Below are 25,934 nucleotides of genomic sequence, written 5' to 3'. Positions count from 1 at the left end.
TGGACCATCCTGAATATCAAGATCGGTAATAAATCCACCTCCTTAATGCACTGCATCATAGGGAGCATATCTGCTCTAGAAAATGTAGCTACACCCACGTCTGCGGAAGGGGAGAAATTATTAGTGACATTGACAAGCCTTTCTTTATTGGTGATGTTCCTCAATGCTGCTTTGTGAGTTCTACTACATGATCATTCCTGTCTCACCCTTATGAGGGTGTTTGCTTATTTTTCCCTTTCTTATCGCACAATGACATCATATACTGCAATATGGCCTGAGTAAACTCTTCTTCATCATACTGGTATAGTAGGCGGAGACCACACTTATGGACACTGAAGGCCTCGTGATCGCTTACGACTGAAGCTTCTAGGGAACTGCATTCATTCAACTGATCTGAAAACCACACTCGTGGTATGTAGGATACCCAAACGAATCCTCCTAGATGCAACCACATGAATTCTTCTTTGCTTGTGCAGTAGTGATGCAGAGAATTCCCTTTGTCCGATTCAAAATGACAACTAAGGTTGTGAGAAATTGCTGGGATATCCAAATTGTCAATCTCGGAAGTCAGATGCTCCAGGATTGCAAAGTTTGCACATACAGCCAATCCTAGCCAATTACTGTCCATGTTTAGATTTTGTGGCAAACTGATTGTTAGCGAGTAGTCATTGCTTTGATGGCCAAACCACTCTAGATCTATGTTTGAAGGGAAACATGAATTGTATACAGAGAAATGATCGAAGTCCTGTAAAGGAGGAGAGACAAGGAGTCAGATATGTAGATATATGTACATGTGTATATAATTCAGTTTGAGTTTGTGCAAGATGTCTTGTCTTTGACGAGTGAGAAAACCTCTCTTCTACTCAATAATCCTACTTTGATCCCATTATTGACAAGCTTGATTGTTTTATGCTATGGAATCATCATTTAGACCTTAAACTTTAGGTTTCTAATCTCGTATTAGTTAATCACGTTGATGTGAGGAGCAAAGTGTGATATTAAAAACCTAAAGGACCATTATATTGTAGAATTGTAAGTAATGAGCTGATTAGCAAATAAGAAGTCTTTAATGTTAATTGTGTATGCACTTAGTCTTATAGAATGACAAGTGTGAGGCTCCATTATGTAAGGCTAAAATAGCCCTATGTAGTGATCCTAGAAGTTAGCTAGATGTGTGGCTGAGATCAAATGTGATGTGTGTGGATCCAACTAAGGCAAAAACGGTTGTGAAGTGCACACGTACGTGCTCATTTCCTCCATTAAGTGAAATATATCCTCTCTGCCATTTTTGCAGTAGAGAAGAAGAATATTCATTCCTTTTGCATCCCACAATCCTTTTCTTATCACCATCTTTACATAACTCAGATAAATATTTCACACTAACATGGTATCAGAGCCAGGTTCTATCAATTGAATCTGGGCGTGAATCTGTGAAGCCACTGAGTTAACTCGAAGCTCGGTGAAGGTCGCCGAAATTCAAAATTTATCTGAGAAGAGAAATCAACATTCAGGCCAATATTCTCCGGTGAGGACTATGAGTTCTGGAGAATTAAGATGGTAACGGTTTTCAAATCTCTTGGGTTATGGAATCTAATAGAAAAAGGGATTACAACCCCCGACTCAAAGAAGAAGAAGGAAGCGGAAGGGTCATCAGAAGATGCAGTCGATGAAGAAATGACTAATGTGTTCATGAGGGATGCGAAAGCTTTAGGAATCATACAAAATGTAGTCTCTGACCAGATCTTTCCTCGGATTGCCAATGCTGATTTAGCTAAGATGGCATGGGATCTGTTGTATGGAGAATACCACGGTGGTGATCAGATTAGATCGGTAAAACTTCAAAATCTTAGACGAGAATTTGAATATGCTAGGATGCGAGATGATGAATCTCTATCTGGTTATCTTACAAGGTTGAATGATTTAATTAATCAGATGAAAACATTTGGTGAATCTCTTTCTAATGAGAGACTTGTGCAAAAGGTTCTTATTAGTTTAAGTAAACCATATGATCCTATCTATTTGGTTATAGAAAATACAAAATGCTTGGAGACTGTAGACTTGCAGGAGGTAATTGCAATCTTAAAGAGCCAAGAACAACGGTTTGATCTGCATACTGTTGATACTACTGGGAAGGCATTTACATCTCTCTCAGTGAGTCCAAATAGACAGAATATAAGTGGAGTTCAATCTGGTTCATCTCAGTTTCAGAAGAATTGGAATTCTAAGGGCAAGAAATGGGATTCAAAACCCAAGTTTCAAAAGAAATTTCATGCTAGTCCTGCACAAAATGCATAGTTAATGGGTTCGACAGTTACAAAACCACAGTGCAGGGTATGCTCTAAGTTTTACTTTGGTGAGTGTAGATATAAGGGGAAGCCTAAATGCTATAACTATGAAAAGTTTGGACACTGGGCTTGAGAGTGTACTGCATGCAAATCAGTACAAAAAGCTAACAGTGCTAATCAAATAGAGGTGACAGGGAACTTGTTCTATTCAAATAACACTATTTATGGATCAATTGACAATGGCTGTAGCAACCACATGACTGGAAATGAGAAGTTATTGGTTGATATAAGGACAAATGTGGTAGGCAAAGTACAAATGCCAACTGGTGAGCTTATGAATGTAGCTGGAATGGGAACTCTAGTAATTGATACTTGTAAGGGCAGAAAATACATCAAGGAGGTAATTTATCTACTTGGATTGAAGGAGAACTTACTGAGTGTAAGACAAATGGATGAGCATGGGTATTATTTGTTGTTTGGAGGAAAAATGTGTAGCATTTTTTATAGTCATTCACTATAATGTCTTGTAATCAAAGTAGAAATGAAGAGGAATAGATGTTATCCTTTAGCACTATTACCTGATGATCATATAGCCTTGAAAACAAGTTTGTCTCATTCTACTTGGACCTGGCACAAAAGGCTAGGCCATCTGCATCTAAAGGGGTTAAAACAACTCAAAGAGAAGGAAATGGTGCATGGACGTCCATACTTAGAAGAAGTTGATGAGGTGTGTGAAGGTTGTTAGCTTGGAAAGCAACATAGAGAGTGGTTAGCAAAGAATCAGGCATGGAGAGTAAGTAATCCACTAAAGTTGATTCATGTGGATTTATGTGGACCTATGCAAAATGAGTCCATAGCTGGTAATAAATATTTCATGCTTCTTGTAGATGACTGCACAAGAATGATGTGTGTTTATTTTCTCAGATACAAGTCAGATGCATTGAATTGTTTTAGAAAGTTCAAATCCATGGTAGAGCTACAAAGTGGTTTCAAAGTGAAGTGTCTGAGAAGTGACAAAGGGGGTGAATTCACATCTTGTGAGTTTAACAAGTTGTGTGAAGATGAGAGTATTCAAAGACAACCCTCTATGGCCTATACTCCACAACAGAATGGAGTTGTAGAGAGAAAGAACAGAACGGTAGTTGAAATGGAAAAAGCTATGCTTCATGATAAAGGATTACCTTACTATTTGTGGGCAGAATCTGTACACACAACTGTCTACATACTGAATAGGTGTCCTACAAGAGCTCTCAGAGATATAACTCATTTTGAAGTATTCAATGGTCGAAAACCAGGGATTGCACATCTCAAAATCTTTGGTTATTTGTGCTATGTACACATATCAAGTGAGTTGAGACAGAAACTAGATGCAAAGAGTGTTAAGGGCATATTTGTGGGTTATGCCACTTGTGAAAAGGGGTACATAGTGTATGATCCTCTTACTAAGAAACTTATACTCTCGAGAGATGTTGTGTTTGATGAAAATGCAGCTTGGGAGTGGAAGAAGGTCTTTGAGAATTATGTAACTGTGCTTAATCATGATGAGCTATCTGAGATGCCTAAGAGTACATCACTTGGAGAAACTCCTGAAGGTCAGGACCATACTCAATCACCAAGCTTGTTGTCTTCCCATGAATTAGCAAGTGATATAAGTACCAGTATGAGAAAGTCTCAAGCCTTTGATCACACTCCATTGAGGTGGAGGAACCTGGATGATGTTCTAACTCAATGCAATCTCTGCATTATGGAACCTGAAAAGTTTGATGAGGTAGCTAAGGATGAATCATGGATGATAGCTATGAAAGATGAATTGCAAATGATTGAAAAGAATGCATCATGGGAGCTAGTGGACAAACCAACTGATAAATCTATAATTGGGGTTAAATAGGTGTTCAAGACCAAGCTTAACCTTGATGGATCAATGCAGAAGAATAAAGCAAGGCTGGTAGCCAAGGGATATGCTCAGAAACTAGGTGTTGACTATAATGAGACTTTTGCACCTGTGGCTAAACTCGATACAATTCGAACACTAGTTTCATTGGCAGCACAGAAGAATTGGAAACTATACCAACTTGATGTCAAGTCTGCTTTTCTGAATGGAGTTTTTGAAGAGAAGGTTTATGTAGAACAACCAGATGGTTTTGTGATCAAGGGGAGTGAAGACAAAGTGTACAAGCTTCATAAAGCTTTGTATGGCTTAAAACAGGCACCAAGGGCCTGGTATAGTGAAATTGACTCTTACTTTCCTCAATGTGGATTTGAAAAGAGTCAAAGTGAAGGCACTCTATATACTAAAACCAGAGGAGAAACAGAAATTCTGATTGTATCTCTATATGTAGATGACATTGTGTACACGGGTAATAGTCAACCAATGTTGGAGGAATTCAAGAGAGACATGATGACAAAGTATGAAATGACATATTTGGGGCTCTTGCATCATTTTCTGGGAATAGGAGTCATCCAAACACACACAAGCATTTTTATTCATCAAGGAAAGTATTCTATATCTTTGTTGAACAAATTTGGCTTGAGTGAGTGTAAATATGTTGCTACACCTTTGGTTACAACTGAGAAGCTTAGTAAAGATGATGGCAGTGGTTCAGCAAATGAAGAACAATATAGGAAGATCATGGGAAGCTTATTATATCTCACTGCTACAAAGCCGGATATAATGTATGCAGCAAGCTTATTGGCAAGATTTATGCACTGCCCCACCAACAAACACTATGGAACTGCCAAAAGAGTTCTCAGGTATATCAAAGGAACACTTGACTATGGTTTGGAATATGTGAAGGGAAGAAATGCAATTCTAATTGGTTACTGTGATAGTGACTGTCAAATCCCGGCCCGGGGCGGATCACTTCTCGGGCCCACTCCACCACCGTAGCACGATATTGTCCGCTTTGGGCCCCGACTACGCCCTCACAATTTTTGTTTCTGGGAACTCACATGAGAACTTCCCAGTGGGTCACCCATCATGGGATTGGTCTTGCGTGCTACTCGCTTAACTTCGGAGTTCCGATAGAATCCGAAGCCAGTGAGCTCCCAAAAGGCCTCGTGCTAGGTAGGGATGGGAATATACATTTAAGGATCACTCCCCTGGGCGATGTGGGATGTTACAGTGACTGGGGTGGCTCAATTGATGACAGTAAAAGCACCACAGGGTATGCTTTCTCTTTTGGTAGTGGGATTTTCTCTTGGGCTTCAATCAAACAGAACTGTGTAGCTCTCTACTGCTGAAGCAGAGTATATTAGTGCATCAGAGGCAATTGCACAAGCAATTTGGCTCAAATTTGTGTTAGAGCACTTTGGTGAATTCCAAACTGAGGATACTCCTCTTCAGTACTCCTCTTCAGTGTGATAATACTGCTGCAATTGCCATCACAAAGAACCCTGTGTTTCATCAGAAAACTAAGCATATTGATCGAAGATATCACTTCATCAAGGATGCTTTACAGGAAGGAATCATTGATCTTGTTTACTGTCCTACAAATGAGCAACTAGCAGATATCTTCACAAAGTCATTGGCTAAGGACCGGTTCTGCTATCTCAGGAATAAACTTGGAGTGAAATCAGCTCAAAACTTAAAGGGGAGTGTAGAATTGTAAGTAATGAGCTGATTAGTAAGTAAGAAGTCTTCAATGTTAATTGTGTATGCACTTAGTCTTATAGAATGACAAGTGTGAGGCTCCATTATGTAAGGCCAAAATATCCATGTGTAGCGATCCTAGAAGTTAGCTAGATGTGTGGCTGAGATCAAATGTGATGTGTATGGATCCAGCTAAGGAAAAAACAGTTGTGAAGTGCACACGTGCATGCTCATTTCTTCCATTAAGTGAAATATATCCTCTCTGCCATTTTTGCAGTAGAGAAGAAGAACATTCATTCCTTTTGCATCCCACAATCCTTTTCTTATCACCATCTTTGCATAACTCAGATGAATATTTCACACTAACATATATACCCTAAATAATCAACCAAATGGGATCAAAGTTGAAGAGAATTAAGTAGAAAAGATTTCTTAATGCATAAGAGGATGTCCTGCACATAGAATTTCTGCAAATAGTTCAGGTGTGTAAATAATTATAAATGTGTGTGGGAAGAGAGCGAGAGAGTATAAAGAAAATCATACCCATTTTCTGTGACTCGGCTTTACTAATCTTTCAAGATGAGGTTTCATAATGTAGCTGCTACATCTACTAGATGATTCCGAGTTACCCTCAGCGCATTGCTTATTTTTGCCCTTCTTATCTGACAACAACATCATATTGTGAAATAAGGCCTCCTCAAACTCTTCCTGATCATGCTGATTTACAAGGCCTAGCCCACAACTATGCACATTACATGCTTCATGATCGCTTGCAATTGAAGCCTTCAGGATACTGCATCCATTCAACTGATCCAAAAATGATGCTCGTGGTATATAAGCTACCCAAATGAATCCCCCGAAATATAACCACTGGAATTCTTCATTGGTGGTGCAGTAGTCATGGAGAGGTTCTATTGTACCTCTTTCTGATTCCAAATGACATATCAGATGGTGGGGAATATCTCGATTCAAATTGTCTAGCTCAGCAGTTGGATTTTCCCCAACGGAGAAGTAAGCACGTAGAGCCAATCCTTTCCAATTAGTGTCACTATACAAATTTGGTGGTAGTGGAATTATTACCGAGGAACCATTGCTCTGATCCCCAAACCACTCTAGACTGATGCTTGAAGGGAAACAAGAATTATAGACCGAATAACAGTCAAAAATCTGTAGAGGATAGACAAGGTGTGAGATATACGTTTAAATATATATATGCGTGTGTGTGAGAGAGAGAGAGAGAGAGAGAGAGAGAGAGAGAGAGAGAGAGAGAGAGGGAACCCTACCCATTTCTTATCACTGGGCTGCTCTGATTTCTCAAGATGAGGATTTACAATGTCGACGCCTGTAATACTAGATGATCCTACCTCACAGTCCTGGTTTTGTTTTTCTTCCCCTTCATTAATATCAGACAAGGAAGTCATGCAGTGCATTATGGTCTCCTTGAGCCCTTCTTCATCTTTCAGATATATAAGACGGAGCCCACACCTATGCACACCCAAGCTTCCACAATCGCTTACAATTGAAGCCTCCAGGTGCCCTCCTTCATTCAACTGATTCGAAAACCAACATCGTGGTATATAGGACAACCAAATGAATCCTCCCATACGATTCAACCACTTCAATTCTTGCTTGGGGGTGCAATAGCTATGGGGAGAATCCAGAGAACCTTTATCAGTTTCTAAAAGACATGTAAGATTGTGGGAAATATCGAGATCCAAATTTTCATGGTCGGTAGTTGAATGGTCGAGGACTGAAAAGTATGCACATAAAGCTAGTCCCCTCCAATTGGTGTCTTCACATAGATTTGGTGGTAGAGAGACTTTTACAGAGTGATCTCTGCTTTTACCCTCGAACCAGTCTATAATCTCATTGGGAGGGAAACAAGAATTATGTATCAAGTCACGGTCGAAGTCCTGCAAAACATGAGAGATAGGATAGATGAATATTTATACATATATATTGGTAGATATATACACACACACACACACACACACACACACACACGCACAGAAAGAGCGCCAAAACTCAAACTATAATTTTACCAGGAGCCGACTCTGATCCAAGCTTATATTGTTGGCATGACCATAAGAACAAACAATCTCCTGCTGTAGAAATTCGTAATTAATTCCTAAAGAAAGAGCAATCTCCCGTCGTAGAAAGTCCCAATTACTTCCTGTTGCTTCATCGTGACAAGCTGATGTTCTTTTTCTTTCTTGTTGAGATTCCTCAGCAGAATCAGCTTTTGGGCGAAAATCAAGTGGCATGAAACGAGGACAAACTTCGCTCACTGAGCTGTGCTCCGTGGATTTGGCTGCTTCAAGAAAATTCATTAACAAACTTGTACATCCCAAACTAATTCCATTATATTTCTTGGTATCTGTAAAATCACCAGTTCCGTAGTAAACAGGGCGACCCGTTGTGGTGGTGCAATGGGTTATTGTTTGGATTAACCCTTTCAAGTCTTGGTCGTATACTAGACGCATCCCGCACATTTCAACCTTCACACCTGGAGTTCTACATCCAAATAAAGCTTGAATGAAGCGACACCGATTCAAGCGTTCCGGAAAACGTACTCGTGGTATATGAACAATAAGGAGTCTATGTGACCCCACATTGTTATCCAACGGGGACCATAACATTAGTCGATGCATCAGTGCTTCCACACCCACAGCTTCAATAGGTGTATACAAATGACACTCATAGTAAATGCGGCCAAATTGAACACCTTGAGGCAGACTGCAAACAACATATAGAGAAAGTCCCGCCCATTTCTCATCATTATGCAGATACGGAGGTAGAGTTAAGTTGACCGTGCATGCAGACGTAGTGCTCTGTTCACTGAACCATTGTAATTTTTCTCGTCGAGAAAAAATAAAACCATAATCGTGGATATTTGGCAGGCCCCTCCGCAATCCCTATACATGCATTCACACTCATGATATCAGTAATCAAGTTGTCATTTTTGTTGTGTGCGTATGAGAGAGAGAGAGAGAGAGAGAGAGAGAGAGAGAGAGAGTACCTCAAATAGTTTTTCAAGCAATGACACTACGTTTCTTCTCAATTGACCTACAATGGGAGTTGAACTAGTAGTTTCTTCTTTTTGTAATTCTTGTTGAATTTGAACCCCACTTGTCGACGGAACACTTCTCATACCATCTTCGTTTTCGTCTTCTTCTTCAGGCTGATGGCCGTTACAGAAATTTTTATTGTGCTTAATCATTTTACTGACAAATGTGGTCACGTGTTCCGAGTTTATTTGACTCGCCCCACACTCTTTCACTTTTACTTCTGGGCTATCAGGTGTAATCAAAGCTCGGATGAAGCGTTTATTTGAACATTCTTCAAGGCCAGTTCGTGGTATATACAACCAATGTATAAATGGTCCAGTGAAATCAAGATCACCGTAATTAAGCACTTGGGGACGTTCATGAGGATCTTCAGTTGTATAGAGATCAATGCGGAAATTGCGAGTGAGGTTTGATTGCGATTTCTCATCAAATTCTGGCTCATCTTCCAAATTATCATGCTTCTGTGCAGCTACACAGACAAAACATAGAGCAAGTCCCATCCATTTACTTATACCATCAACATCACGAGGCAGTGGGATTGCTACACTGGATTCAGTACTCTGACGGCTCAACCATGCTGGAATTTTATTTGATCGATAAGAATATTCTAACATAGTACTGCGATGAATTGAATCCTGTAAAATAGAAGCGAGATAAGTTAAAAAAAAAAAAAAAAAAAAACAGCTAATTAGAAAGGTGGATGGAGAGAGAGAGAGAGAGAGGACCTCAAAGTATGTTTGATAGGACTCCCTCAAAAGATATTTAGGCGGTAGCCAATATGCCTGACCTTTGGTTTTATCACTTCGGCGATCTATAAAACTAAATCCAGCAGCAGTTGAATTCCATACCATTATTTTATCTGAATGTGCTCCCTCCAACAAGGGACAATTATGTGCCCTTACCCATCTTATACTAAATGGAAGTCTTGGCCAGGACCGAAGCTTGCTACAATCATCCAATACAAGTTCTCCAAGTTGAGAAAGTTGAGAGATGCTTTCAGGTACTTCACTTATAGCAGTCCCGCCAGCATAAAGCTCCTGTAAACATTCTAAACTCCCCAAGTTCTCTGGCAACTCGTCAAGATTCGAACACCCTGAGAGGTTGAGAATTTGAAGTAACGTCAAACTAGTACAAATGGTTGCTGGCAAACTGCAAAGGTTTTTGCAATATCTGAGATAAAGCTTGCTAAGCCTGGTCAGATCCTTGATTGATGCTGGTAGCTGTTTTATAGCTGTCCCGCTTGCATCAAGCTCCAGTAAACAGTTTAAACAACCAAGGTTTTCTGGCAACTCTTTAAGATTCGCACACCCTGAGATGGTCAAAGTTTGAAGGGATGTCAAACTAGTACAAATGATGTCAGGCAGACTCAAAAGGTTCTTGCAGTCTTTGAGATTGAGCACAGTAAGTCCGGTCAGATGCTTGATTGATGTCGGTAGCACTTCTATAGCTGTCCCATCTAAATACAGTTCCCTTAATTGTTTCATGTCTTCTCCAATCTCTGGAAGCTTTTCAAGTCTGGAACATCCCGAAAGAATGAAAGTCATAAGAGATCTCAAGTTGATTATATCGGGAACCTCAGACAAGCATGTGCAACCTTTAAGGATTAGCTGCTCAAGGTTTGGGACTTTGCCGAAGTCGGGGGTCTCGATCAACTTTTCACAATCAGTAAGGTTGAGTATTACCAACGTTTCCAAAGGCTGTAAAGAAAAAGGGAGGAAAATGTATATGTTTAAGTATAAGTAGCATTCTCCGAAAGCCTTATATTTGTCAAATAAATTCATCAATAAGAAATACATGGAGTATATAAACATTATTACCTTCTCAAATTCCTCCCATAATTTCTCTATTTTGCTTCCAGGCAAGTGCAGTTCAACAAGGTTTTCGGGTTCAAAACTTGAAGGCAGCAATTTTAAAGGATATTCGTGCCATTCCAAGAACCTTAACTCATCTGAAAGAGACTCCACGCATCCAGAAAATATCACATTGTGAATTTTCAACAATTTTAGATCGTCCATATTTAAGAATGTGTCTTTCTTCAAGTGTACTTTCTCTTCCTTAGGCGAGCTTAAGAAAATGCCTTTAACAGCATCTGTCCCCTATAGCCATTGGAAAAAAAAAACACAGCATTGAAAATCCAATAAAAAAAAATCAAATTCAAATAAAGTATGTATCTTACCTCTAAAATTATAACTAGACAACTTTTTAATCGAGATAAAAACATGAGCATTCCATTAAACTTCTCACCTTATATTTCTTTATTACATGAAGGGCATCTGTGCAAAGCCACAATCTGCTGCGTTTTCCCTTCTCTTCATTTTCTCCACGAACAATTTCTCTGCCCATTTTTTGTAGTAAATCATGCATCCACAATTTTCCTCCTATGATGCTTACCAAATTTTTCTCGCGTAGAATCTTTATATTGCTACCTGGATAGTAGCCACAACTTTCAAATATCTTTTTTACCCGACAAACATCCTCCCCATTGAAGAAACATGCGACGTCCAAAAACATTTTCTTCTGTTCTGAATGCGTTAATCCATAATAACTTACTTTAAGAGTACCAATAATTCTCTCCTCGCCTGAATAATTATGATCTTTCAAAGAAGCCAACGTGCTGGACCATTCTTCCACACTTCTTTCCAGGAGGGAGGAACCCAACACTTCAAGAGCCAAAGGAAGACCATCACATTGATCTACAAATTCATAAGACAATTTCTCATAGCCATTTATAGGACAATCCTCGTTGAAGGCTTTCCGGCAGAAGAGAAGAAGAGCTTCCTTGTCAGTAAGTTTCTCAACCTTGTATAGTAATTTTGGCTTATACTTTGTCAACAGCGTTTCATCTGTTGTGGTTACAATGATTCTGCTACCCTTACCAAACCGGTTATAAAAATTTTTGCCATCCTTTCCAGCTACAGCTTCTATTTGTTCTAATTCATCCACGTTGTCGAGAATTATCAGAACCCGTTTGCGGCACAATCTCTCACTTATCACTTTGTTGACATCCTTCGTAGTTACTTTTCTATCCAATAAGTGATCACATAGTTGTTCTTGGATGTGAAATAAACTTTGTTTTTTAGATATCTCTCCAACCTTAGAAATGAAACTGAAACCTTCAAATTCATTGCGAATTCTTTGAGAAAGAGCTTTTGCAATGGTACTCTTACCAACTCCTGGCATCCCACAAATCCCAATTATACAAACTTCTTCCGACCCTATAGACGAACGCATGTTGGATTCGATTTTATCTACTTGATCCGTACCAACGAAGTCCTTTAGATCATTTGACAACATGTGATTTGTGTTATTCAATTCACCGAAAATACGTTCAACTATCTGTCCAATCGGTTGTGTCTCGTATCTGCCAAACAGTTGAAGCATAATGTTAAGTATTTGGGATCAGTAGAATATGGGTTAAAACATACTCGTTAACAGGTTACAATCATTTAGTTTCTCAGTATACAGTTTTTGGGCATTAAATAATTTCACAATCACTTAGCATGTATTCAAATATAAGATAAGCATGGGTTGATGATCTATCTGTGTATCTGTAGGTTTTGGTTTTTAGCTTTCATATTTGAGTTGAGTGTAAATATATCGTTGAATCATAAATAAAGTGCCTTTTGTTTCTTGGTGAATTAACCTGCCTTTTCTAAACAAGGAAAGAGAGAAAAATAAGTATATAAAAATACCTACAAAAAATTGGGAAGGATAGTTCTACGTCTTCAAGTTTTAAATGTTTCTGATATGAACCCCATTAAATCTCATATGGGTACCAATTTTAAGGAAATGAAGCATGACATATATGTTGTTTGGCCTTAAAGATTCTTGACCAAATGTAACTTCTATTGATTCAAATTAAGGACCATTTTATTTGGACTAAGATGCAATCCATTTGGTTTAGTTTAAAAGTGGCACATTGCTGTGTACTCAAAAATGATGGTTATATGCTTACTTCTTGCTAAAAAAGTTCTGGATTTCTTTAACTTCTATATGAGATGGTTTTTGTTGTGTTTTATATTCTAAGCTCAAATATGAAATATCTTGCAGCGTAGAATTTTGGGCACAAGAAATATAATCACGGTTGCTCAAGGTACACATTAGTAAAATTTCAGGCTCGTTTGTCTTATTAATTTGCTATGTTGTTTATTTGCATGTCACTGTAATTCAAACTAATCTTTTAAGGAATTACATTAAAGATTGAATTTTGATGGTTTTATCAAGTTGACACAAATCAATCAATTTTTTTTGACAGATTACGGATTTTGATGTAAGTTTCAGAAACGATTGATATAATGCCCATCAAATTACCTTAATTTTTATAATATAAACCTGGAAATATAATGATTATTGGATGTGTATTTATTTAGGGGTTTTGAACTTTAATTCTTGAAGAATATTAAAATTTAATAAAAATCTAGTGTTAGATTGGATATTGATTTTAGTCATTTAATGTGTACTTAATCAAATTTATATTATATATATTTTTTAATATTTAATAGATATCGTATTTAATGTATTACATAAAATTTTAAATTCATTATTATACACATTTTAATTCATTAATTTGATTTTACTTCCTCTAATTAGTGTACCTAAACGTCTGTATCATAATATATTTTACTAAATTAGTGTACCGAAATGTTCGTACCTAAATATATGTACTGAATTAGTGGCACATAAGAAAATATGCAAAAACATAAATGTACACGAAAATTCTTTACCTAAATATATGATACTAAACTAGTGTACCAAAATGTCAGTACCTAAATATATTATACTAAAATAGTATACCGAAATGTTCGTACCGAAACATATTATACCAACCTAGTGTACCGAAATGTTCGTACCTAAATATATTATAAAGAATTTGTGGCACACAAGAAAATATGCAAAAATATTAGTGTATAGAAAAATCTCTACGAAAATATTTTCTTATATAAGATACTTCCCATAATGAGAATTAAAATTTATAATATTTTCATAAAGTTTAATTTATGAACACCATAAAATTATAAATAAAAAAGAGAGACATTGAATACATATGCTGACATTAAATAGAGTCACCCATCATGGGATTGCTCTCGCACGAACTCGCTTAACTTTGGAGTTCTGATGGAACCCGAAGCCATTGAACTCCCAAAAGGCCTCGTGCTAGGTAGAGATGAGAATATACATATAAGACTTACAAGATCCACTCCCCTGGACGATGTGAGATGTTATAGTTTATGTTGCCAATTTTTGTTGTTTAACATTTAATTAAATTTGTTCTCATTCTATTTGCTACAATTTATAGCTTATGCCATAAGGAACGTTAGGTTATTATATTGATATGTGCTTCACTTATTTTTTTATATTGTGATTTCTTTTGAAATTAATATAATTAAAACAAATTATTTTATTTGGGAACTATTATTAGCACTCCAAAAATCTCATTCTACACTCCTCACAAATGTATTTTTCTTTCTAATTATAGAAAGTTTGGAGTGCCAATGAGATTTTTGGAGTGCTAATAACAATTCTCTTTTATTTAAATCAAATATAATTTATAATTATGAATTATAAAATAAATAAAAAAGAAATTGTAAAGTTTGGCCAACGAATACTTCCGTCGAGCATGCATTTTTCCTTTTTTTTTTTTCAAATTTCTTGCTCGATGACAATTTCTTTAGGAATTTTTTTTCTTCTAGAAAATAGATTTTTTTTTTCGTCAAAGGATAAATTTATTACCAACACCACTAATTACAAAACAAAAGGTCCAAATAGAAGAGAAGTCCAAAAAGAAGATGAACCATAAAATACAAAATGGCCCAAAGACAGTTTTGGAGCCCAGCATACAAAAAAACCCTAACAAAACTATAGTCCTTGTAGCCATCACCGCCGCATCATACTTCTCGCTCCACGCCACGAGCAACCCGATTAGTTGCCCCCTTCGATGTCTTGCAACCACACCAACACAAACCCCAAATCTGATTAAGAGAAAGGTTGCAGCATCCTTCCAAGACCACCACAACAACGATCGCCGCCGCATATTAAAGAAGCTACAGACTTTGTAGCTACACGAAGACTGCGGCAAGACAAATCTCACGGCCAACATCGCCAACAAAGGCGAACAGGGGGAAAGACCAACACAAGCCAACAAAGGTGGTGGTGTAAACACTAGAGCCGAAGCTCTACACACCCTCCAAAGATTGTGCGATGAATCACAAAGAAAATAGATGGCAATCGATCGAAATTGTAGATGTTTGGAAATATGATCGAACCCATTGATGAAAATGATGGAGATGGATATGGAGGAAACGGGTGATGTGGAATTAAGATGGTAGGATCAAAAGGAAAATAGGGCAACATAGTGATGATAGCAGGAGGAAAGAAACAGGGAAGATAAGCAAGCAAACAACAAGAAGAAAAGGAAAAGAAAAAAACAGAGGAGAACCATGGGACTGCCACCAACCCTAGCCACAGCTAGAGTTGGCTTCAAAGATTGGATGCACTCACACAAAGGGGAGAAGAACTCTCACATACGGAGAGAGAGGCTCTCACAAACGGAGAGAAAAATATAGGATGAATGACCATCAGGACATAAATTTCTAGAAAATAGAACTTTGGGCAACGAAATAGTAGAAAATTCGTTAGGCAAAATTGTAAAATTTTCGTCATTTAGGATACCATTGTAGTTCATCAATAGGTTTTACCAACCAAATATTGTCGTCGGACAATTAGATTCGTTAGCCCAAATTGGTCAATTCACTTGGCTCGACAAAATTGTCGTTGGTAATTTCATCGGGCAAATAATGTTTGCCTGACAAAGTTTTAAAATTCATCGAGCAAACGTTTGTGTGACAAGTTTTATCAGATGAATTTGTGTAGGGCAGAACATTAGGCGATGAAACCTTATTTGGCTCACAGAAATCCTTTCATCTGGAAAGAGGGTGTTTTTCTTGTAGTGTTCGTTTCTCCTTTTCATCATATACTTTTCCTATATCTTAAAGATAAAAAATTAAACCAAACCAAATAGTTACCGAATGAGCTATATTTTTGCGAGTTTCAAAATTGAACTAATTGATAATCGAAAATAGCTACCAAAAACTAAAAACCGAAAATTAAAATAGTTGTCAAACAAACATTAAGAAAAACATATATTGAAATGAGAAATTTTCAACCTAAACAAATGAAATACATAACAGAAGCACCACATACCTATAATGTCTTAGATCAAATCCTGAAAGGTCGGCTATTGTAGTCAGTGAACTCTTCCACCTTGTCACCTTCTCTGTTTCTCCTTCGAAATCTTTTTCATGTTTAGCAAACGCCTCTTCAAAACAAACTCCGGTCTGTTTTCGGACTTCTGACGGTGTCACGTCATAGAATACCGGCAGAATCAGTCTAGACTCATCGTTTGCCGCAAGTTCAACCATACTTGCAAGTTCATCCAGGCACCATGTGGAGGTTGCGTAGTTTCTCGAAAGAACAACGACGAAAATTTGCGATTCTGCGATTGCTTCGGCGAGTTCCTTTGAGATGGGTTTTCCGCTCTCGAGTTGTTCTTCATCCCTGAAAGTGTGGATCCCGTCTCGAACTAGAGCATTGTACAAATGGTCAGTGAAACCTTTCCGAGTGTCCAAACCTCTAAAACTCACGAAAACCTCGTATTTCAGTGGAGGGGTCGGAAAAGGTGGCAAAGGTGACGAGGTTTTGGTGGTCATGGGATCAGCCATTGGAGACTAATCACCAGCAAACAAACTGGTAATTAATGGAAGCTTTGGCAAGTTGTTGCTTAGAAGTGTTTGCAGAACTAGCTAGCTTGGTATAGCTGCGAAGAATCACAAGTAAACGGACTCAGAACCGCAATACAAGGACATCAACTTTTATGACACGAGTAGTTACGAGTACATTGTACATCTGCATCATTAAATTAAGAGTCATTAAATTAAGAGTTATTTGTTGCTTTGTTCTCTGAACTTGTTACGAGTACATTGTACATCTGCATCATTAAATTAAGAGGTATTTGTTGCTTTGTTCTCTGAACTTGTATGCAGCTGCCAATTTTTCGTCTGAACTTTAATTTTAGCCGATTACCCCTATGAACTTTTTAAATTAGCCAATTTCCTCCTTGAACTTTAATTTTAGACGATTACCCCCTGAACTGTTATAAATAGCCAATTCCTCCTTTGGCGTTAGATTTTAAAAACTTTCATTCAATTTTTCATCCATCCAATGTTTCATCCTTTTTGCCCTCATACAGTTGTCATGTGTTGTTTCCGTGATCAAGATGGATGAAAACTTTTAAAATCTAAAGCAAGGGGAAATTGGCTATTTATAAAAGTTCAGGGGGTAATAGACTAAAATTAAAGTTCATGGGGGAAATTAGCTAATTATAAAGGTTTAAGGAGGTAATTGACTAAAATTAAAGTTCACAGGGAAAAATTAACAGCTCTATACAAATTCAGATGATAGATCGACAAATATACCTTAAATTAATGATATAATGTTATGTGAATAAAAAATTGTATTTGATATTATATTATTAACACAAAACATGATGTACGAGAGTCACATATATTAAAAGACTTCGACGACAAGAATACAAAAATAACTCTCGGACTGGTGGAGTGCGTACCCGCAGCTGAATAAAGGGCAACCTAGTACTATATTAATATTATATGTTAGCAAAAGCTGGGAATTTTTATAGGTAAACAGCCAAAAGAGCAGAAGCTTCAAAGTCCCTCCACGATGACTGGTTTTTTTTAATGTTAACTTGTTTGATTTTCTCGTGTAAATAGGAATTTTAGTTTTATTTTATGGCAAGTTGTTTGATTTTCTTGTCTGAGATCTTAAAAAAAATACGGAGACAAAAACAAAATGATAGTGTGAACGTGAACCTGCTTCCCTTTTTTTCATATCGACAAATATACCTTAAATTAATGATATAATGTTATGTGAATAAAAATTTGTACTTGACATCATATTATTAACACAAAACATGAAGATAGTAATGTAGGAGAGCCATATATATTATAAGACTTCGACGACAAGAATACGAAAATAACTCTCGGACTGGTGGAGTGCATACCCCGCAGCTGAATGCAGGGCAACCTAGTACTATGTTAATATTATATGTTAATCAAAAGCTGGGAATTTTTATATTTAAACAGCCAAAAGAGCACAAGCTTCAAAGTCCCTCCACGATGACTAGTTTTTTTAATGTTAACTTGTTTGATTATCTCGTGTAAATAGGAATTTTAGTTTTATTTTATGGCAAGTTGTTTGATTTTCTTGTCTGAGATCTTAAAAAATACGGAGACAAAAACAAAATGATAGTGTGAACGTGAACCTGCTTGCCCTTTTTTTTTTGTGGGGCTCGACGTTCGAGAATTAATAAATCAAGCAAGTCCACAATGGATGCCATTGCATTGCCAATTCCATTGATTTATTAAAAGAGATTTGAAAATATACAACCACGCGTTTGAATCCTTAGTCTTAATGTGGCTATTTTATCTGACAAGAAGGAGAAGGCCGGCGGCAAGGGTAGAGAGAGGAGAGATGTGTTTGTAGAATTATAGAAGAATTATATGTTGATGATTTGTTATTCACTCTACGTAGTGCATTTATTTATAGTAGTAAAATGAGAGAATAACTCCTTCATCCCCAAGGAATACAAGTTCATATAGGAAAGAATAACTAGAATCAAATCTAATATATGATTTACACAATCACACTTAAACTAGAAAAGTTCACAACACTCCCCTTTGAGTGTGTAAATACTCAAGGTAGATTTCAGCATCATGCAGAAGTTGAGGAAGTCGACTTGTCGGCACTAATTATGGGAACAACGCTTATTCTCAATAAGGTAAGACCTTGCATAAAGTAGTAAGTCTCACTGAAAAACCCTAAGGTTATGGCAAAAACCCGAGTAGGGACAAAATCCATAGTTTAAGGAAAAATGCATGAGTAATGCAAAGTCAAATGAAACGTCTACGGGACGTCATCAGGGAAATGATCAACCCAAGGTGGGTGCCTCGTTAATACCTAGTTAGGTAGCAAAAACCCAGTGGGATAAATGCTCCTAATCGTAGGGAAAAGAGTACATTAAGATAGGAGTGGGCACAGGCCGGATCGGGCCGAGCCGAGCCGAATTTTGAAGGGACCAGACCGGACCTGGACTTAGAAGAGACGAGCCAGACCAAGCCAAGGATTACATTTTCTAATATAGGAACCAGACCTAACCCGGCCCGTTTGAAATGGGCTAGTTCGGGCCGAGTCCACAGGTCCTTTTTTTTTTTTTAGTTTACTAAAAAATCACTCAAATTCTCAAAAATTCATTCCTAGTATAGATTCATTACCAGTACACACTGCAGTGTACAAATTTTGGACAAAAGAAGACTAGTACTTTCTTCCAATCAGCAGAGTAGCCCCACTTTCTTCTAAACGTTCACACGAAATTCAAAAATATTAATCAAGACAATCCCTTGAAATTTAAAAAATATAATTAAACGTCTTTCTCATTCATTTCTTTCGTCTCCCGAGGAATATTAATCAAGACAATCCCTCGAAACTAAAAAAAAATAGAATTAATAGTCTTTCCCATTCCTTTCTTTCATCTCTCAAGCACAAGACTCGGTAATAAATGACACGTGCCACAAATAAGCCGCTAAAAATACTCAAAAAAGAATTATGACAAAATAATAAGCAGCTAAAAATACGCAAAAAATAATTATGAAAAGATAAAAAAAATAAAAAAGAGGTGGGGGGATGCAACACGAGAACTTCCCAGGAGGTCACCCATCCTGGTACTACTCTCGCCCAAACTCGCTTAAATTTGGAGTTTTGATGGGATTCAGTGCATGTGAGTTAGTATGATCGCATCCGTTGGTCTATGACTTGTAATTGTATATAACCAGTTCTTTGCCCACGACCCCGTAACCTCTATGCATGTGCAAATCACATTGGCTCTAAACGTTCACACGAAATTCAAAAATATTAATCAAGACGATCTCTCGAAATTTAAAAAATATAATTAATAGTCTTTCTCATCCATTTCTTTCATCTCCCGAGGAATATTAATCAAGATGATCCCTCGAAACTCAAAAAAAAAAAAAAGAATTAATAGTATTTCTCATTCCTTTTTTTCATCTCTCAAGCACGAGACTCGGTAATAAACACCGCACACCACAAAGAAGCCGCTAAAAATACGCAAAAAAGAACTATAACAAAATAATAAGCCACTAGAAATATGCAAAAAAGAATTATGAAAAAAAAAAAAGAGGTGGGGGGATGCAACACGAGAACTTCTCAGGAAGTCACCCATCCTAGTACTACTCTTGCCCAAAATCGCTTAAATTTGGAGTTTTGATAGGATCCGGTGCATGTGAGTTGGTATGATCGTATCCGTTGGTCTATGACTTGTAATTGTATATAACCATTTCTTTGGCAATGACCTCATAACCTCTATGCATGTGCAAATTACATCGGCTCTAAACGTTCGCACGAAATTCGAAAATATTAATCAAGACGATCCCTCGAAATTTAAAAAATATAATTAATAGTCTTTCTCATCCATTTCTTTCATCTCCCGAGGAAAATTAATCAAGACAATCCCTCGAAACTCAAAAAAATAGAATTAATATTCTTTCTCATTCCTTTCTTTCATCTCCTAAGCACGAGACTCGGTAATAAATGACGTGCATGTGAAATCCCGTCCCTGGAATTTCACTATTCAGTATGTATCTTGTAATTTAAGTTCGTATTTCACGTTTACGTCATTTTTATTACTTAATTTTAATTCCGTAAATTTTGGGAATTAAATTGAATAGTTATCGAGTTTGAATTTTCGTAATCAATCTTTATCTTTTGTTGACTTTTTGAAGTTTTAACTAGTGTTTTTAAATAGATCTCGAACCCAGGAACGCATAGGCGAAACCCGTTTGCGAGTCCAAGTTATAACGGTATAGTTACAGTCGTTTGAAGGTGTGAACTATATTGTGGGAATTATTTAATTCCCACATGTGGGTGAAAGGTTAAGTTAGTTTAAAAAGGGGAAAGTTTCTGGAAAAAAAAAAGGAAGAAGGAGAGGTCTGATTTTGACCCATTTTTGGGTGATTTCAACCCTTTAACCCTCCAACTTGATCCACTCATATCTCCTTCATCCTAGCTCCGTTTTGGGTGATCTTGGTGTCCATGGAAAGCTCTTGACGAGCCCCACATCTTTGTAGTCTTAGATTTTCCAGTTTCTTATCCATTTTTCCAGTTCGAGGCAGCAAAGTTCCGTGGGTTTCCGGCGATTTTGTCATTTTCCAGTGATTCCGACAATCATTTCGTTCGAGTGAGGTATGAAACTTCATATACTCTTCATAATCTTCAAGTTGATATGCTTGGTTCGTGCTTTCATATTCATTTTAGAGTTGGGTGTTTAGAACCCTAGAATTCCGGTTTTCTCCGGTGAATTTGGACGGTTTCCGATTAGAATTTATCGTCGGCCTAGTTGTGAAAAGTGTTTCCCTCGTTGAGCTCTAGCTACCATATAAATTTGAGCTCATTTAGTTAATGTTGAAATTTTGGGGTTTCTAAACCCTCCACCTTGGCTACCACCATGTGTGGCGGTGCGTGGGACTAGGGATGGGCAACGGTTATGGCGGGCGGGTAACTGCGATTATTTACCCATAACCGTTTATGTTCATACCCGAATAACCGTTTACCCGTTGGGTAATTACATAAATGGTTATACCCATAACCATAACCGTTTATAAACGGTTATCCATACCCATAACCGTATACCCATTTACCCATAATCATTTACCCATTTAACCATAACCATAACCATTTACCCGTTTACCCATTTTTTCACCCGTTTATCCTTTTTTACCCTTTTACCCTTTTTTCGCCTGTTTACATTATTTTTTTTAACAATTTGGTTTTGTTGTGAAGGATAAATACTAGCAACTTGGTTTTGTTGTGGATGAATAGGCAACATTCCAAAGGCCATCACCGGCCTCCTTGCAAGTATCCCTAACAGGATCATTGAGGTCGAAGGTGGACAACTACGGTGCCAATGTGATGGTGGCACTGTACGAGAACGGGCTGATTACCGACTGCCCCAAGGGAGAGAACCAAGGACGTGTCCTGTCCAATGACTTCGTCGTCCGACAACTTGAAAAGCTCTGCACTGTCAAAGACATTGCTGCAAAGAAGACCATTTCTGGAACCATAAACTTCTCCTTGTGGGACGGTTACAATCCAGCCAAATGTGGCATGGCCCTCTTTGTTCAGAACCTTTCCCATCAAATTTTTGGTTTGCAGGACTTTCAGCTGCCGGACAATTGATACGGCTATACGTTTCCGCTGGCTGGACGGCTGGCCGGTATTGGAGAGAGGCGCAGAGAGAGAGCGACGGAGAGAGAGAGTGCGGAGAGAGAGAGTGACGAAGTCGAGAGGCGGAGAGAGAGAGTGACGGAGTTGTAACTTATTCTCTAAGGGTTTTTAATTTTTTTTTTTAATTTTACATATATTAAATTAAATGGGTAAATGGATAATACCCATAACCGCCCATTTAAATTTCATGGATAAACGGTTATACCCATAATCATTTATTTGTCTAAACGGTTACCCATAACCATAACCGTCAACTTTAAATGGGCGGGTAACCACGGTTACCCATACCCATGGATATTTTGCCTATCCCTAGTGGTGAATAAGGATAAACGTATTGCTGCAGAGAAATGGAACTCTAAATTATGTCCTGAAATGGAAAACCAATTTAATAAGTTATTGGAGATGGGAAGACATTGACACATATATTAGCCGGTCAAGCGAGTTTATATTTGAAGTACATAGTGATGATTTGGTGATGGTGGACTTGAAAAATTGGTATTGTTCATGTCATCACTGGTAGATTAAAGATTTCTCACATGCAGTTGTAGATTAAAGCAATTTTTGGTAATAAATCATTACGTTTTTACGAAAGATGTGCACCTTGCGTACCAATTGTCGTCGAAAGTGCACCTTATGTACTAGTTGTTGTCGAAAGTGCACCATGTTTTTACTTGGCGCGATGTGCACTTTATATACCAAATGATTTGTATCTTTTAAATTAACATAACGCTAAAAGACCTACCAAATAAGGCACGGTTATGTACCAAATTAACATGAATTATTGTACCAGTTAGTTGGTAGTTTAATACCAAATGATCATTACTCGTCAAAATAACGTAAAAAGACATACCAAATAATTGGTACTTTTCAAACACACACGTTTCATCAGACGGGTACGTTTCAAAAATAAAAATTTTAAATACCAAACGTCTGGTACCTTCTAAATCAATATTATTTCATGAAGCAAATGATCAATATGTATCAACATAACATTAATTAACGTACCAATTAGTTGGGAGTTTAATACCAAAAAATCATTACTTGTCGAAATAACATAAAGACATGCCAAACAATAGGTACGTCTCAAAGGCACAATGTATAACGTTTCATTGGAAGGATACATTTCAAAAATAAAAACTTTACGTACCAAATATTTGGTACGTTCTAAATTCATATTATTTCATGAACTCAATGATCAATATGTGTCAACATAAGGTTCACTAATGTAATAAACTCCTGGTATGTTACAAATTTGTTATGAAAAAAGGGCGTTTAAAACTTACAGTACGTTGAGTTCAGAAAAACAATTCATTCATGATTTATAGTTGATCGTAGGGGTGTTGAGTTCAGAAGTTTATCGTTGTCGACCATCTTAATAGCCTAGGTGAACAATAGTGAATTCTAATTTTAGTTTTCCAAATCGACAAATTAAATGAGGAACTAGTGTACTAATGTAATTCAAATCTTTAAATTTACAAGATTAATATCTTTAAATTCAAATTCTTATTATCTTGAACAATCAGTATTGTTCTTAAATTAAAAATCTGAGACATCATTTAGCAAGAATTTAGGAACCTCTCTTTTGGCGTGAAGAAACTGGATACCCACTACTACAAAAGGGCCTTATTGTATCAGTGGTTGTTGTCGGTTTTATATAATATAGTGGCAAATAAGACATTCCGACACCTACTTAACATGGTGTCGGAATTACTGTCGGTAGTAACCGACATAAACTGTTAATGTTGATTATAACCGACATATATTTTAATATTTTTTAATAGTGGTGTTGCATAAAAAAAAACCGTGTCGCTTTTAGCCGACATAACGTTAGCGTCGGTTAAAAGAAGATTGGTGTCGCTTTTGGCCGACACTAATGATTGTTTTTAATTTATTTTCAAAGTCGGTGTCGGTTGTAGCCGACATCGGTTTTAATTTTTATTAAATATTTTGAAACCTGGGGTCGATTGTAACCAACAAAACATTAGCGTCGGTTAAAGGAAGACTTGTGTCGCTTCTGCCCGACACTAACGATAGTTTTTAAATATTTTCAAAGCCGATGTTGGTTGTATCCGACATAGGTATAAATTTTTTAAAAATATTTTGAAACCCGGTGTCGGTTTTAGGCGACAGATTGGTGGCCTTTATATACCATCCCCGTGTTTTCTTCTTCCTCTCTCGCATCTTTCTTATTTCTTCTTCCAATTTATAAACCCTCCCCCATGTTTTCTTCTTGATCTCTCGCATATTTCTTGTTTGTTCTTCCAACTTCATTAATTCCTTCTTCTCCATAGTAAGTTTTTCTTGCTTCTAGTATTTTTATTTTTTCCTCTTATGTTTAATATGGCTTATTATATTAGCACCCCACAAATTGTTGAATAAACCCCACATACTTAATATACCCCACATTTACTTTTTCAATTAAAAATTATCTTAATACACCCCACTTCTAATACCCTCACACCCCACATTCTTAATATACACCTTATATTTTCTACACACACCCCACATTTCTCAAATCTTATAGCACTCATTTTTTATTTTGCCGAATGATTTCAAACTATCTGAATGTTAGTTTTCTGAATGATTTCAAATTGAATGATTTTAAAAAATGTTTAGGTTCATTTGAACGTTTTTCAATAACAATAATAATGATTTTAAAGCTTTCGAAACATCGATTTCGTATTCCATTCATCAAAAATTATTTTTCTCAATCAACATGTTTGTAGTTTCATTGCTTAGGGTTTTATTCAACAATGGAGAATGGGAGGGGTTTTGATAGTTGAAATAGATAAATAATACGTTAAAAATGATTTGGAATGTATTTATAAATTTTTTATTATTTTTTAAACCTAATTAAGGTCAAAATTGTCATTACATAGTAGAGTAAATTAGTCATTAATATTAAATTTTAATGTGGGGTGCATTCAACATTTTGTGGGGTGCTAATATAAAAAGTCTTTAATTTTGTAGGGATTTTATTTGAGTTGATTGAGTACATAAAGAATTGATCGACGACGGAATTCTTCCATAATTCAGGTTTGTATCACTAAATTCCTTAATTTTTAAATTGTATAATGCACAAGTTTATTTATTTAAAAATTCTAATTTAAGTATTTAGATAAATTTTTACGGTTTATGTTAAATTAATAAATATTTAGTCAAATTAATTAATTTTGTCACTTGAATTGTTAAGAGAAAATGGAAATAAATAATATTTATAAGCATTTCTGTTAAATTAACAATATTAAATATAACTTAAACTGATAATATTTAGTAATATAAGAATATATTATGTTAAATTAATTTTGTTTTGCACTCTAATTGTTACGAGGATATTCAAAACTTGAATTGAACAAACAATCAAGATTAGATGAGCATAATTTTGATAAGCAACGTCAATACCCTTTTCGTGATGGTAGCATTGGTGGCAGTTCCCCTATCCGACATTGCACGATTTAATGTTGGATTTTTACCAAAAATCCGACAATAATTGGGGTTTCTTATCGGTTTTTACATCGCTAGTGATATCCGCTTTTGTAGTAGTCATCGAAATTTGATTTGTTAAAAGCTATGGTAGGTCATGTAATTTAGGTACATAAAAATGGGTAAATTAAGATACACATG

General features: G+C 36.7%; 1 protein-coding gene, 1 non-coding gene and 1 pseudogene across 2 annotated transcripts; all 3 read right to left on the bottom strand.

Annotated features, from left to right (window-relative positions):
- Positions 1–65: 65 nt before the first annotated feature.
- Positions 66–16,754, bottom strand: LOC126593047 (uncharacterized). The gene is made up of 9 exons (XM_050258909.1): positions 16,143–16,754; positions 11,187–12,303; positions 10,760–11,038; positions 9,668–10,639; positions 8,894–9,577; positions 7,917–8,789; positions 7,158–7,787; positions 6,418–7,041; positions 66–745 (listed from the first exon to the last, which is right to left on the bottom strand). Exons 1-9 carry the CDS (start codon positions 16,658–16,660, stop codon positions 209–211), a joined length of 6,234 nt encoding a protein of 2,077 aa, XP_050114866.1. The 5' UTR covers positions 16,661–16,754; the 3' UTR covers positions 66–208.
- Positions 16,755–19,691: 2,937 nt separating this feature from the next.
- Positions 19,692–19,810, bottom strand: LOC126594629 (5S ribosomal RNA). The gene has a single exon (XR_007613365.1). It is a non-coding gene; the product is annotated as a 5S ribosomal RNA (ribosomal RNA).
- Positions 19,811–20,213: 403 nt separating this feature from the next.
- Positions 20,214–20,332, bottom strand: LOC126594690 (5S ribosomal RNA; annotated as a pseudogene).
- Positions 20,333–25,934: the final 5,602 nt, after the last annotated feature.

The sequence above is a fragment of the Malus sylvestris genome, chromosome 12, assembly GCF_916048215.2.
Source record: "Malus sylvestris chromosome 12, drMalSylv7.2, whole genome shotgun sequence".
Lineage (NCBI taxonomy): Eukaryota > Viridiplantae > Streptophyta > Magnoliopsida > Rosales > Rosaceae > Malus > Malus sylvestris.
The sequence above is the reverse complement of the archived record's forward strand: the minus strand, read 5'-3'. Positions and strand labels throughout refer to the sequence as shown.